The 15,264-nt window shown below is 48.2% G+C and overlaps 2 protein-coding genes and 1 pseudogene across 5 annotated transcripts in view; 1 reads left to right on the top strand and 2 right to left on the bottom strand.

The window, feature by feature from the left end:
• Nucleotides 1–3,888: 3,888 nt before the first annotated feature.
• LOC137349185 (zinc finger protein 479-like) lies at nucleotides 3,889–12,576 on the bottom strand. 3 transcript variants are annotated; one of them, XM_068014606.1, is made up of 4 exons: nucleotides 11,808–12,576; nucleotides 10,971–11,022; nucleotides 6,717–6,839; nucleotides 3,889–6,101 (listed from the first exon to the last, which is right to left on the bottom strand). In XM_068014606.1, exon 4 carries the CDS (start codon nucleotides 6,071–6,073, stop codon nucleotides 5,204–5,206), a length of 870 nt encoding a protein of 289 aa, XP_067870707.1. In that variant the 5' UTR covers nucleotides 6,074–6,101; nucleotides 6,717–6,839; nucleotides 10,971–11,022; nucleotides 11,808–12,576; the 3' UTR covers nucleotides 3,889–5,203. The 3 variants fall into 3 exon arrangements, with proteins under 3 accessions (XP_067870707.1, XP_067870706.1, XP_067870708.1); XM_068014605.1 differs by lacking the exon at nucleotides 10,971–11,022; XM_068014607.1 differs by lacking the exon at nucleotides 10,971–11,022 and having other exon boundaries at nucleotides 12,457–12,576.
• Nucleotides 3,899–5,074, bottom strand: LOC137348708 (zinc finger protein 214-like; annotated as a pseudogene).
• The window catches only part of LOC137349189 (zinc finger protein 239-like), a 25,498-nt gene continuing 22,407 nt past the window's right edge, over nucleotides 12,174–15,264 (top strand). The window contains exons 1-2 of one of the 2 annotated variants that reach the window (XM_068014613.1): nucleotides 12,174–12,735; nucleotides 13,849–13,961. The gene's annotated coding sequence lies outside the window, so the exon portion shown is untranslated. Of the gene's footprint in view, nucleotides 12,736–13,261; nucleotides 13,279–13,848; nucleotides 13,962–15,264 lie in introns of those variants that run through there. The other variant, XM_068014614.1, reaches the window with a different exon arrangement.

Genomic DNA, 15,264 nt, shown 5'->3' with positions numbered 1-15,264 from the left:
TAATACTCTTTTACATTGAGTAATCTGCTTCCTGTGACAGTCTCACACAGGAAATTACTGGACCTGACTAGGCTCAAAAATACTGGGAATTAAACCAGCAGCTGCTCCTCCAGCTCAAACTGATGCAACAAAAAAGACCGATAGAGGTGGTCAGGGACCGACTTCTGCATCCAACACACACCCTGATACAGACCAGCTCTTAATGTGTTTCTCAACTTATTTCTGTGAGCAACATCTGCAATGAAACAAAAGCAAATACTGTGGATGCTAGAAATTTGATGTAAAAGGAGAAATTTCTGGGAGTACTCAGCAGGTCATACGAATTAGGTCAAGCAACATCTGTGGAGAGAAACAGAGTTGACATTTCAGGCATATCAAGCCGCCGGAGCCTGCAGCCTGGAACTCAGAGTGGGAGAAGGAGGAAGAATGAGGAGAGGCAATATCGTCCAACACTCACAGCAACCTACAATCCACCTACATTACCGGGATAGGGAGACAGAGTTTAGAAACACTCAGCAACACGACTCCAGTAAAACATCCCAGGAGGAAAAGGGGGAGCAGTGTGTGTACCTGCCCTGATATCCCCCTCCCCAGGCCTGTCAGTCAAACCCCCCACTCCTCCCAGTCCACAGCTCAGCCTAGCAGCTTGCAGCTTCCTGTACCTTGAGCCACCCTGCCCAGGCGTGGCCCAATCCAAGGGGAGTCTTTGTGGAACCAGGGAGGGGGGACCTCCTGTGCTGTGTCCCAAATGGTGCCTCCCTCCCCTCCCCCAGGCCCCTTTATAACTGAGCTCAGTTTCCTTTAAAGTTTTGTCCTTTGATGTTACAGTTTGTTAATCTTTAATTCCTCCAAAAGAGCTGGAAATCTGGCGGTCGTTAACCCCGGGCCTGTCACCGGGAGAAACCCCGAAGCTGAGGGGAGATTTAATAGAGGTGTATAAAATTATGAGAGGCCTAGATAGATTGGTTCAGAACGAGTTATTTTACTCAGCAGAGAGGTCAATATACAGGAGGCATAGATTTAAAATAATTGGTCGGATTAGGGAGGAGTTGAGGAGTTTTTTCACCCAGGGGGTGGTGGGGGTCTGGAACTCACTGCCTGAAAGAGTGGGAGAGGCAGAAAGCCTCATCATATTTAAAAATGACTTGGATATGCTCTTGAGTTGCTTATCCTACAGGGTTAAGAACCAAGAGCTGCAAAGAGGCATTAGACTGAATGATTTTTTTCACTGGCAGATACGATGGGCTGAATGGCCTCCTTATATGCTGTAAATTTCTGTGATTTTGTCATGACACATGGTCCTTGTTGTTTTCTCCCAGACAGACCTCAGCCCAGTCATTTTCTCCAAGTGTTGATGGGATGGCTCAAGCTAAGAGGTGCCAGGTATCGGGAGCAGCAGGAGTAGCAAATAAAATCTAAATGTCAGTAAGTACTGACAAAGTTTATCTGCATCTAGTTCTATTTTAATAACTTTTGTTGACTGTGACCCTCACCCAGTGCCAGGATATCAGATCAGACCCACCATGGAAAATGAGTTTAACACCCCTGAGGTAGACAATGTCAACTTGATCCTCAGTATCTGTCACCTCCTCCAACCCCACAACCCTCTTTGTAAATACAAGTTGTTGTTGGATTACACCCTGAGATAGACAATGTCTCCCCTCATCCACCAACACAGCAACGTCTTCACAAACACAAACAAGTTTGTAAGACGCTATCTTCTTTTCCGAAGCGCGTTGAGTATCTCTAATGGCTCCTTCTCTTCCCCAGTGATCAGAAACAGCATCTCTTAGGATCCCTTCAAGTACCTTCCCTGTGATGGAGCTCATGCTGATGGGCCTGTAGTTCCCTGGCTCTGATTTGAAAAATGGGAACTACATCACCTACCTTCCAATCTCAGGGAACAATCCCTGACTCTATTGAGCTGTTGAAGATACGGGAAAGGGGCTCACAGAGCATCCGTCCCATCTCTTTAAACACCCTTGGGTGGCTATCATCTGGACCTGGAGCACCATCTAGTTTGAGATTTCCTATTTTATCCAGGATGACAATCCCTTTCTAATTGAATATTTATGATATTGTCGACAGCACATCCCACAGCTGGAATCTGAGCATCATCCACAGAGTCAGAATGATGTGAAATAGTCATTTAACAGCTCTGTCATAGCCTGGAAATCTGTTTCAATCTGTCCTGAACTGTCTCTCAGTGGCTCGAAACCATCTGTTCCCATCTTCTCACTCCTGATGTAGCTGGAAAAGGTTTTGCCATTATTATCACCATTGTGCACCATCTTCTTTTGCAAAGATCTCTCAGCTTCTCTAATGGGTGTTTTTGTCTCCCTCAATTGTGGGCGATATTTGTCCCTATTCTCCCAGAAACTGAATCCAGCTTGTTCCAAACTGGGTTCAATGTAAGACAGTTCAGGGAGTCAGGCATCATTCACCCCTAGACCTACACTGGCAGGTAAAACCCCAGACAGTTCCTTGCTAATGATTCCTCTGGTTCCTCACCATGTATCGGTCAGGATACTGAAACCCAGCTTTCTTACAGTCCACTCCTGGAGGCCCCACTCCCTGAGCCTACAACCTTCAGCAGTGATGGAGTTCCACAGCAGGAGTGATCCCAGAGTAACTGTCGTGATAGCATTCCTGTGGACGTTCTGTATATTTTTAGTAATCCTGGTGTCTAACGCTCACACATCAATAAAACTGGGAATTCCTGGAAACACGCTGCAGGTCCTTCTTTATCTGGAGATCAGATATCTGTTGTATAATTGTACCAGCAGTTAACATACTCCTGTAAACTCCTCTGTCTGCTATTTTTAATGCAGAATTTAATTTTTTTAGTTTCAAAAAGGTTTATTTTCAATGAAGTAACACCTGTGCTAAAATGGTTGACTCAGGACTGTCACACAAACACATTAAATCTCCACATAGTAATTACCAAGTCATTTTCAGACTGGAAATTTAAACCTGCTGTTTCACTTTCAGTCAGGAACAGATCCCAGTTTTACACCAATCTCTGATTTGACAGCACGTTTCCAGCATTCACCGTTGTTCTTCCTGACTCTAAACACAGTTGTAAAGGAGCCTTCTGTTCCGTGCCCAGGGGCTCTGAACCATGGAAGAGAGCGGCTGGGACACATTTCTTACAGGCCTCAGGATTAACCCACATGGGGACTTTGCTGTCAGTGAAGAGAGACGAGAAAGACCAAAGTGCTGTTTGTCCCTCTCAGTGTGATCCTGAAGGACTGTGTTCAGACTGAAGTTCTGTTCCTGCCGTACGATCCTCCCCCCAGATTGTCCTTTCTGAGCTCCAACCAGGTGATGCTAAACACTCAGGTGGGAAAGAGAAAAATCTACAACAATGTGTTTAAAACAAGGCCGATTTATTTGACATTTATCCAGAATATTAAACTCCAGCCCCAGTTACTGGGGTTATTAACATCAGCAGAAACAAATGTCAATTGTCAGAATGAACATGGTTCAGTCCAGGATGTGATTAACAGCAGCAGAATCCAACTCCAGCTGTTACATGTGAACTCACTGCTGTTTCCGTAGGTCAGATGACTGAGTGAATCCCGTCCCACGCTCAGTGCAGACATACGACCTTTCCCCTGTGTGAACTTGCTGGTGCCTCAGCAGTTTGGATGACTCAGTGAATCTCTTTCCACACAAGGAGCAAGGAAACGGGCTGTCCCCAGTGTGAACTCGCTGGTGTCTCCGCAGATCCTGTTTGCTTTTAAATCCCCTCTCACAGTCAGAACATTTAAAAGCTCTCTCATCAGTGTGAACTCGTTGATGTTTAGTGAGGTGGGATAACTTAGTGAATCCCTTTCCACAGGCAGAGCAGGTAAACGGCCTCTCCCCAGTGTGAATACGCTGGTGTACAGTGAGTTCAGATGGTCACCTGAATGTAGTCCCACAGTGAGTGCACCTGAACGGTCTCGTCAGTGTGAACATGTTGATGGCAGTGCACTTCCACAGAATGTTTAGAGCAGTTCCCGTGGTCTGGATATTTGAAAGGTCTCTTGTCAGTGTGAACTCACTGGTGTCTCAACAGGTTGGATGAATTAATGAATCCCTTTCCACACAGGGAGCAGATGAACAGCCTCTCCCCAGTGTGAACTCGCTGGTGTGTATGGAGGCTGGATGACCGAGTGAATCCCTTTCCATACACAGAGCAGGTGTACGACCTCTCCCCCGTGTGAACTCGCTGGTGTATATAGAGGCTGGATGACCGAGTGAATCCCTTTCCATACACAGAGCAGGTGTACGACCTCTCCCCGGTGTGAAGCTGCTGGTGTTGCAGCACGGTGAACAATCGCCTGAACCTCTTCCCACAGTGAGAGCAGCTGAAACCTGTGGAACTGGTGTGAATGCGCTGGTGCCTTCTCAGTGATTGTGCGCTTTTTAAGCTTTTGCTGCAGCTTGAGCATTTAAACTCTCTTTAAAGAGATTTAAAGCAAACGGGAAATGGAGCAAGGAAAAAGTTGGGAAGAAAATAAGGAAAAAGACAAGTGAGGGGTGAGCAGAGAAATAATAATGGGAATGGCTGAATGCAGGAGCAGCAGAAACAAAGCTGGAAGACAAGAAACACTGGTTATTAAGCACTAGGAAAAAGTGCAAACATCACTTGTAACGTCTAAGTGCAGTGTGAGATGTTCACGGTCCTTTTTGATGATGAAATCCTTTGCGGTCAAAAGTCCCAAATTCCTCCCAATTCAATGGGCTGGATCTCCCAGACTTTTCAAAAGCAATATTTCTCCAAGCACTTTTGACCTGGAGATCCGTGGATAATGTGATTTTCTGTGATCCCGTTGGCCCTTTACTCCTCCACAAACTTCAACTCTTAAAAAAATATAGGAGTGCTAGAGACAGTTTGGCCTAGGGGGCTAGTGGAAGGGAGGGAAGCAGCAGAGGCAGCTGATCAGATCGTCTCAATCTTGATGACAAAGACGACCATGAGCTTCTCTCACTTATTGGAGGAGACAGGGAAGAGGGAGAGCACTTCTAAAGGAAATAACTTGCGTTACAGATAGTAAAAAGAATCGACATACTGTGTGCTCAACATAAAGCTGATTTATTTGACTTTTGTCCAGAATATTAACCCCTATAACTGGGCCTGAGTTTATCAGAAATAGACCCCATTGAACAGGGTTCAGTCCTGGAGGTGATTAACAGCCGAATCCGATCATTGTAGTTACTTGTGAAGTTGCTGGTGTGTCAGTAGGTTGGATGAATTAATGAATCCCTTCCCACATACTGAGCAGGTGAATGGTCTCTCCCCAGTGTGAACGCGCTGGTGTGTCCGCAGGTTGGATGAATTAGAGAATCCCTTCCCACACACTGAGCAGGTGAACGGCCTCTCCCCAGTGTGAACTCGCTGGTGTGTCAGCAGGTGGGATGACCGAGTGAATTCCATCCCACACTCTGAGCAGGGGAATGGCCTCTCCCCAGTGTGAATACGCTGGTGTACAGTGAGGTCGCCTGACCGCCTGAACCCAGCCCCACAGTGAGAGCACCTGAATGGTCTCTCATCAGTGTGAACACGTTGATGGATCATCAGTTCCCAGGAACTTTTATAGCAATTCCCACAGTCGGGACATTCAAAAGGTCTCTCATCAGTGTGAATTCGCTGGTGTCTCAGGAGGTTGGATGAATTAACAAACCCCTTCCCACAAATGGAGCAGGTGAACGGCCTCTCTCCAGTGTGAAGTCGCTGGTGTGTCAGCAGGTTGGATGAATCAGTGAATCCCTTGCCACAAACTGAGCAGGTGAACGGCCTCTCCCCAGTATGAAGTCGCTGGTGTGTCAGCAGGTTGGATGATTTAGTGAATCCCTTCCCACACACCGAGCAGGTGAACGGCCTCTCCAAGGTCTGACTGGCTGGATGCGTTTCCAGCTTAACTGGATAAGTCAATCCCTTTCCACAGTCCCCATATTTACACTGTTTCTCCCCAGTGTCACTGCACTTGTGTTTCAACAGGCCTGATGATTGGTTGAAACCTTGTCCACACACAGAACACGTGTACAGTTTCTCTCCACTGTGATCGGTGCTTTGTCCTTCCATGTTCAAGATCTGATGATATTCAGGTTGGCTGTGGTAGATTAGGAAACTACATTAGAAGGTATGACAGTAGACAGGCAATGACTAACATTTAAACAATTAATACAAGCTTTACAACAAATTTACATTCCTTTGAGGCACAAAGAACAAGCAGGAAAAGTGATCCAACCATGGCTAAAAAGAGAAGTTAAAGATTGTGTTAGATTAATGGAACAGGCTTATAAAGTTACTAAAAAACATAGTAAGCCTGAGGATTGGGAGCATTTTAGAATTCAGCAAAGGAGGACTAAGAAACTGACAAAAAGAAAATAGAATATGAAAGAAACTAGCAAGAAACAAAAACAGACTGTAAAAGTTTCATATGTAAAAAGGAAAATATCAGCAGAGACAAATGTGGGCTCATTACAGGCAGAGACAGGGGAATTTATAATGGGGAATAAGAACATAGCAGAGAAACTAAACAAATACTTGGTGTCTGTCTTCATGGAAGATACAAGATCCAAGGCCAATACATCCTTCCTAAGGTGTGGTGCCCAGAACTGAACACAATACTCCAGGTGTGGTCTAACCAGGGTTTTGTGTATCTCAGTGCTTTCCCATTCACACTGATACCTGAAATCTTTTCCCACAGACAGAACAGACAAACCTTTTTTCTTCCACGTTCAAAGGCCGATGATATTCAGGTCCTGATTAATCGAGTAACTCTGTCAGATCTTGATGCGATGCCTTATTTTAGTTTGCTGTTTGAAAATCCTCCCCTTTTAATACTCTATAAAAGGAGTTTACAAAAGCATTACTGTCAGTCAGGATACAAATTCAGAACAAATATTTATTTTGCTTGGAGTTTCCCATCTGCAAATCCTCTGCTCCTAAGCCCCTGTAAAAGGAGTTTACAAAATCTATCACCATCAGTCCAGGATAGAAAGTAACAACATTCGCTCATAGTGTCATACGGCACAGAAACAGGCCCTTCGGCCCATTGTGGCTGTGCCGGCCATCAAGCACCTACCTATTCTAATCCCATTTTCCGGCACTTGGCCCGTAGCCTTGTATGCTATGGCGTTTCAAGTGCTCATCTAAATACTACTTAAATGTTATGAGGGTTCCTGCCTCTACCATTCCTTCAGGTAGTGTGTTCCAGATTCCAGCCACCCTCTGGGTGAAATAATGTTTCCTCAAATCCCCTCTAAACCTCCTGCCCCTTACCTTCAATCTATGTACCCTGGTTATTGACCCCTCCGCTAAGGGAAAAAGTTTCTTCCTATCTAAGCTATTAATGCCCCTCATAATTTTGTATACCTCAATCGTGTCCCCTCTCAGCCTTCACTGCTCTAAGGAAAACAACCCTAGCCTTTTCAGTCTCTCTTCATAGCTGAAATGCTCCAGCCCAGGTAACATCCTGGCGAATCTCCTCCGCACCCTCTCCAGTGCAATCACATCCTTCCTATAGTGTGGTGCCCAGAACTGTACACTGTACTCCAGCTGTGGCCTAACTAGCGTTTTATACAGCTCCATCATAACCTTCCTGCTCTTGTATTCTGTGCCTCGGCTAATAAAGGCAAGTATCCCATATGCCTTCCTAAACACCTTATCTACCTGTGCTGCTGCCTTCAGTGATCTATGGACAAGTATAACAAGTTCCCTCTGACCTTCTGTACTTCCCAGGGTCCTACCACCATTGTATATTCCCTTGCCTTATTAGTCCTCCCAAAATGCATCACCTCACACACTTCAGGATTAAATTCCATTTGCTCCGCCCATCTATATTGTCCTGTAATCTAAGGCTTTCCTCCTCACTATTTACAACACCACCAATTTTCATGTCATCCGCGAACTTACTGATCATACCTCCTATATTCACATCTAAATCATTAATGTATACTAGAAACAGCAAGGGTCACAGCACCGATCCTTGTAATACACCACTGGTCACAGGCTTCCACTCATAAAAACAACCCTCGACCATCACCCTCTGCCTCCTGCCACTAAGCCAATTTTGGATCCCATGGGCTCTTACCTTCTTAACCAATCTCCCATGCGGGACCTTATAAAAAGCCTTACTGAAGTCCATGTAGACTACATCAACTGCTTGACTCTCATCTACACATCTAGTCACTGCCTCGAAAAATTCAATCAAGTTAGTTAGACACGATTTCCCCCTGACAAATCCATGCTATCCCTGATTAATCCCTGCCTCTCCAAGTGGAAATTAATCCTGTCCCTCAGAAGTTTTTCCAATAGTTTCCCAACCACTGATGTTGGACTCACCGGCCTGTAATTACCTGGTTTATCCTTGCTACCCTTCTTGAATAATGGTACCACATTCGCTGTCCTCCAGTCCTCTGGTACCTCTCCTGTGGCCAGAGAGGATTTGAAAATGTGTGTCAGAGCCCCTGCTATCTTCTCCTTCGCTGAACAAAGAACAGTACAGCACAGGAACAGGCCATTCGACCCTCCAAGCCTGCGCCGAGCTTGATGCCTGCCTAAACTAAAACCTTCTGCACTTCCGGGAACCGTATCCCTCTATTCCCATCCTATTCATGTATTTGTCAAGATGCCTCTTAAACGTCGCTATCATACCTGCTTCCACCACCTCCCCCGGCAGCAAGCTCCAGACACTCACCACCTTCTGTGTAAAGAACTTGACTCGCACATCCCCTCTAAACATTGCCCCTCTCACCTTAAACCTATGTCCCCTAGTAACTAACTCTTCCACCCTGGGAAAAAACTTCTGACTATCCACTCTGTCAATGCTGCTCATAACTTTGTAAACCTCTATCAATTTGCCCCTCCACCTCCGTCGTTCCAGTGCAAACAATCCGAGTTTATCCAACCTCTCTTCATAGCTCACATCACAGCCTGGGATATATCTCATCTGGGCCTGGGGATTTATCCACTTTTAAGCCCACGAAAGCAATTAATACTTCCTCCCTTTTAATACTATGTTCAAGTATATCACAATCCCCCTCCATAATCTCTACACCTACATCATCCTTCTCCATAGAGAACACAGATGAAAAGTAATCATTTAAACCTCACCTATATCCTCCGGCTCCACATGCAGATTGCCATTTTGGTCTCTAATGGGCCCTACTCTTTCCCTGCTTATCCTCTTTCCCTGCTTATACTTATAAAATGCCTTAGGATTTTCCTCTATCTTGCCCGCCAGTGTTTTTTCATGTCCCCTCTTCGCTCTCCTAATTACTTTAAGTACCCCCCCACACCACCACCCCCCCCCACCCACACACCCCCCCCCACCCACACCCCCCCACACCCACACACCCCCCCCACACCACCACCCCCCCCACACCACACCACCACCACCCCCCCCCCCACACCACACCACCACCACCCCCCCCCACACCACACCACACCACCACCACACCCCCCACACCACAACCACACCCCCCCACACCACAACCACACCCCCCCACACCACACCACCACCACCCCCCCCACACCACACCACCACCACCCCCCCCACACCACACCACCACCACCCCCCCCACACCACACCACCACCACCCCCCCCACACCACACCACCACCACCCCCCCACACACCACACCACCACCACCCCCCCACACACCCCCCACACCACCACCCCCCCCCCACACCCACCCACCACCACCCCCCCCCCACACCCACCCACCACCACCACCCCCCCCCACACCCACCCCCCCCCCCACACCACCACCACCCCACACCCACCCCCCCCCCCACACCACCACCCCCCCCCCACCCACCCACACCCCCCCCCACACCACCACCACCACCCACACCACCACCACCCTACCCCCACTTTAAAAATACCGGCCCCTTTAAGCCTTTAGCACTAGGACTATCCCAGGTGATATTGGGGAAGTTGAAATCCCCCACTATTATTACCCTATTCTTTTTACACCTCTGAGATTTGCCTACATATCTGCTCCTCTATCTCTCCCTGACTGCCTGGAGGTCTGTAGTACACTCCCAGCCAAGTAATTGCCCCCTTTTGGTTTTTAAGTTCTACCCATAGGGCCTCATTTGAGGAACCTTCTAAGAGATCATCCCTCTTTACTGCAGTAATTGACTCCTTGCTCAACAGTGCAATGCGACCTCCTCTTTTATCCCCTCCCCTATCACGCCTGAAGATTCTATACCCTGGAATATTGAGCTGCTAGTCTTGCCCCTCCCTCAACCGTGTCTCTGTGATAGCAATAATATCATATTCCCATGTGTTAATCAATGCCCTCGATTCATCTGCCTGACTAGTAAGACTCCTTGCATTAAAATAGATACAATCCAGCCTTGCATTTCTCACTTGTGCCTCAACAGGTCGATATTTGCTGTCTTCCAGACTGACTGTTTCTCTTCTATATTTGACTGTGCATCACCCCTTACTGTATCTCCACTCTGTATCCCATCCCCCTGCCAAATTAGTTTAACCGCCCCCCCCACACAGCACTAGCAAACCTCCCAGCAAGGATCTTGGTCCCGTTCTGGTTCAGGTGCAACCCGTCCAACTTGTACAGGTCCCACCTTTCCCAGAAACAGTCCCAGTGATCCAGGAAACTAAAGCCCTCCCTCCTGCACCATCTCCTCAGCCACATATTCATCTGCTCTATCCTCCTATTCCCATACTCACTAGCACGTGGCACCGGGAGTAATCCAGAGGTTACAACCTTTGAGGTCCTGCTTTTTAACCTGCTACCTAGCTCCCTAGTTGACCAGTGGGCACCGGAGAGACTGGAGTGCAATACCACCACTAGAAATATCATTTTAATTCAATACAGCTGAGTTTCCTTCATAGATTTTGTTACTGCATATCACTGATGCTCCTCTCAAATTACAGTTGCAACAAAAAAGACCTACAGAGGTCAGTGCTGAACTTCCACATCCAAAACCCACCCCATACAAACCAGCTCTCAATTGGTCCATCTGCGTTTCTTAACTCAGTTCTGTGAGCAACACCTGTAATAAAACAAAAGCAAAATACTGCAGATGCTGGAAATCTGAAATAAAAGGAGAAAAGGTTGGAAATACTCAGCAGATCAGGCAGCATCTGCCAAGACAGAAGTCGAGTTATCGTTTCAGGTGCATTGAGCCACCGGAGCCTGCAGCCTGTAACTGAGTGGGAGAAGGAGGAAGAATGAGGAGAGGCAACATAGTCCAACACTCACAGCAACCTACAATCCACCGACATTACCGGGATAGGGAGACAGAGTTTAGAAACACTCAGCAACACGACTCCAGTAAAACATCCCAGGAGGAAAAGGGGGAGCAGTGTGTGTACCTGCCCTGATATCCCCCTCCCCAGGCCTGTCAGTCAAACCCCCCCCCACTCCTCCCAGTCCACAGCTCAGCCTATCAGCTTGCAGCTTCCTGCACCTTGAGCCAGCCCTGCCCAGGTGTGGCCCAGTCCAAGGGGAGTCTTTGTGGAACCGGGGAAGGGGGGACCTCCTGCCCTGTGCTGTGTCCCAAATGGTTCCTCCCTCCCCCAGGCCCCTTTATAACTGAGCTCAGTTTCCTTTAAAGTTTTGTCCTTTGATGTTACACTTTATTAATCTTTAATTCCTCCAAAAGAGCTGGAAATCTGGCGGTCGTTAACCCCGGGCCTGTCACTGGGAGAAACCCCGCAGCTGCCACCCATCTTGATGCAAACGCGGTCCCGGGAGCTTCTGATTGTGGATGTTAAGACCTACACCGGGTGTATCTAATGCCTCCCCACCGGTTCCATCGCTCCCGCCGCCACTTACCGACTACAAAAGCAAATCTCTCCCGACGAGTCAGAAATGTCGCTTCAATGCCATTATCCACACTGCGCATGCTCCAAACAATGTGCCGCAAAGCGCCTGCGCACTCCAAGCTCCCGACAACTGCGTCAGGGTGATTGACGGAGGCTCTGGACCAATAGAAAGAGGGGACGGCCGCAGCCACTCCGTGACAGGAGCCCCGCCCCTCACTCTCTCGAAGAAGGGTCACTGACCCGATGCTTCTCTTTCCACGGATGCTGCCAGACCTGCTGAGTGAATCCAGCATTTCTTGTTTTTGCCTCACTCTCTCCGATTGTTTGGGAGCCGCAGCCCCGCCCCCTCTGCGCCTCCCCTGCCGTCAATCACCCGGGCGGGCGTGCACTGCTGAGCATGCGCGGCAGGCAGGGGTTGAGGCCGAGAGCGCGGTTCCAGCAGATGAGCGGGAGGCAGGTTCAAGGAATCACTGATTTTCTCTCCTGGTCATTGGGACCCTGAAGCCCCGCCCACTCGCTGTTACGTCACCAAGATGGCCGCGCATGCGCTCTGATCCCCGCTCAACGAAGATGGCGGCCGTCAACCCGTCTTCCCAGGAAAAAGCCCCGGAACTGCAAACGCGGGATCTGGAAGTCCTTATTCTGGATTTGCGGCCTACCTCAGGTGTTCTGAAGCCGCAACTCCCACTCGCCTGTGATTCACTCCTCTGCGCCCTGCCAACGCTCACGTACTGCTAAAGCGTCTCTCGTCATCACACAGCTCTGATCAGTGTAACTCTGCGCCTCCTCCAGCCAGCACTGCGCTTGCGTACTGGGCTCCTGTGTGAATAGGCGACATTCAATTCCGCGTTGAATGTTGGGTAACAGCTCCGGCATTGAAACTCCAAGGCCAGTTCAGAGATGCGGCCATCTTTGTAACAGGAGACATGTCAGTACACGTAAGCTATCATTAAGATTCAAGTATACCTGCATAATATTTTGCCCCCCAAAAAGTGCAACCTTGCAGAATATAAATAGTTTTTATACAAAACAAGCAATGTTGTGGATTGTCCTTAGTGGGCGTGGCTTCCATCTGATTGGGAGGGGTAGTGCTTCATTTCGTTTGCTTTGGAGCAGATTTGCCCCTAACAAAGATGGCGACGATGGGGGCGGAGACAGCTGGTGCGCTTTTTTTTGCTGCATCGGGTAACGGTCGCCGGCGTTGCCATGGCTGGGGGAGGTGGAGCTTGGTAACGGCGCGCGCTGGCAGAGGCGGAGCATCGAGCTCGAGCTGAGCAGCTGTAAGGCTGCGGAGAGAGCCTGGGGCTCGAGTGGGAGGCGGTAGTCCTCTTTCCTGGGGAGGACACCACTCTGACTGGGGCCTCCCAAAACACTGAAACACGGGGATTTTAATGTCACAGTCTCCGAGGGGGAGGCAATGGGTGCGAGAAAACCTGGTTGATAATGACTGGTCTTGGATGGGTTTTGGATGTCTCCTGTGGGTGAGGTTCAGATTTTCCACCAGTCCCTTTGAGGAAAGGACTGGCTGCAAGTTTTTACTCATTCATTCTTGGGATGTGGGTGTCACTGGTAAAGCTGGTATTTATTACCCTGTTCCTAGTCTCCCCTTGAGAAGGTGCTGGTGGTGGGCGGCCGCCTCCTTGAACCGGTTTCATACGACTGAGTGGCTCGTTCGGCCACTTCAGGGGCAGTTAATAGTCAACCATGTTAGTGTAAGACTTCAGTCACATATACAGACCCAGAGCGGGTCAGGTCGGCAGGTTTCCATCTCTCGAGGGGCATTAATGAACCAATATTATAGCAATTGTGAAAGAGTGGACTATCTCGTCCTTTATCCCTTTCCTGTTTGTGGGATCTTGCTGTGTACAGCTTGGGCTGCCCATGTTATCCGACATTACAAGAGAGAATGCACATTTCAAAGATGCTCAATTGGCTGTAAAACACTTTGGAACGCCCTGAGGTTGGGAAAGGTGCTGTATAAATACACGTTCTTCGGCAATCCAGCAGCTTCATGGTCACTTTTACTGATAAACCAGCTTTATTATTTCCAGATTTTGACTTCAGATTCTCGAATTCCCATGGCAGATTCGAACTCGTGGCCTCTGGATTACTGTAACAGAACCACGACGGTGCTGCGTGACAGCGTACTTAATTCGGGAATTTGGTAAGTGTGAGAATTTCAAGGGTTGATCCCTTTCCAAAATCTAGTCAAGTTTCCATTTAGCATTTAATCGACTTTAGCATTAAATTTGTAGTTCCTTTCAGTATTAGTCAATGGTAAACAAGCTGCCTTCTAGTGTCAGTTTATCTTTTACTCATTCATGGGATGTGGGCATTGCTGGCCAGGCCCGCATTTATTGCCCATCCCTAATTGCCCTTGAGAAGGTGATGGTGAGCTGCCTTCTTGAACCGCTACAGTGCATGTGGGGTAGGTAGACCCACAGTGCTGTTAGGAAGGGAGTTCCAGGATTTTGACCCAGCGACAGTGAAGGAACGGCGATATAGTTGCAAGTCGGGATGGTGTGTGACTTGGAGGGGAACTTGCAGGTGGTGGTGTTCCCATGCATTTGCTGCCCTTGTCCTTCTAGTTGGTAGAGGTCGCGGGTTTGGAAGGTGCTGTCTTAGGAGCCTTGGTGCATTGCTGCAGTGCATCTTGTAAATGGTACACACTGCTGCCACTGTGCGTCGGTTGTGGAGGGAGTGCATGTTTGTAGATGGGGTGCCAATCAAACGGGCTGCTTTGTCCTGGATGGTTTCGAGCTTGCTGAGTGTTGTTGGAGCTGCACCCATCCAAGCAAGTAGAGTGTATTCCATCACACTCCTGACTTGTGCCTTGTAGATGGTGGGCTGGCTTTGGGGAGTCAGGAGGTGAGCTACTCGCCGCAGGATTCCTAGCCTCTGACCTGCTCTTGTAGCCATGGTATTTATATGGCTACTCCAGTTCAGTTTCTGGTCAATGGTAGCCCCTAGGCTGTTGATAGTGGGGAATTCAGCAATGGTAATGCCATTGAATGTCAAGCAGTGCCTGACTCCAGTCTCTGTAATTCTAGCTAGTATAAATACAGGAGCTTTTGCTAATGCACAAAGATCTGTTCAACTCTGAGACAGCGTGCTAAACTCAGGAATTTGGTAAGTGTGGGAATTTGGTGCAGTGAGGGAGGAGCTGCTGTTCTGGTCTTTTACAGAACAAGCAGTGATCAAAGAGAGGGAGCTGGTAGGTGATTGGTGAGTTTTAAGCTATATTTCCCCTTTCTAAACTGGGGAGATAGAAGTATTGTATTAAATTTTTAGGTTAACTCAAACTGATCACTGCACCATTGTGCAGGGGCCATTCAAGTGGGGGGGAGTGAAAAGGAATGTGGTAGTAGGGGACAGTATAGTTAGGGGGATTGATACTCTTCTTTGCAGATGACAGCATGAGTCAAGAAGACTGTGTTGCCTGCCAGTACCAAGTTAAGGACGGTCTC

Source organism: Heterodontus francisci, chromosome 34 (genome assembly GCF_036365525.1).
Source record: "Heterodontus francisci isolate sHetFra1 chromosome 34, sHetFra1.hap1, whole genome shotgun sequence".
Taxonomy (NCBI): Eukaryota; Metazoa; Chordata; class Chondrichthyes; order Heterodontiformes; family Heterodontidae; genus Heterodontus; species Heterodontus francisci.
The sequence above is the reverse complement of the archived record's forward strand: the minus strand, read 5'-3'. Positions and strand labels throughout refer to the sequence as shown.

Bases quoted from the DNA above. Each gene is read 5' to 3' on its own strand.
- LOC137349185 (XM_068014606.1), bottom strand. From the start codon at position 6,073: ATGGAAGGACAAAGCACCGATCACAGTGGAGAGAAACTGTACACGTGT.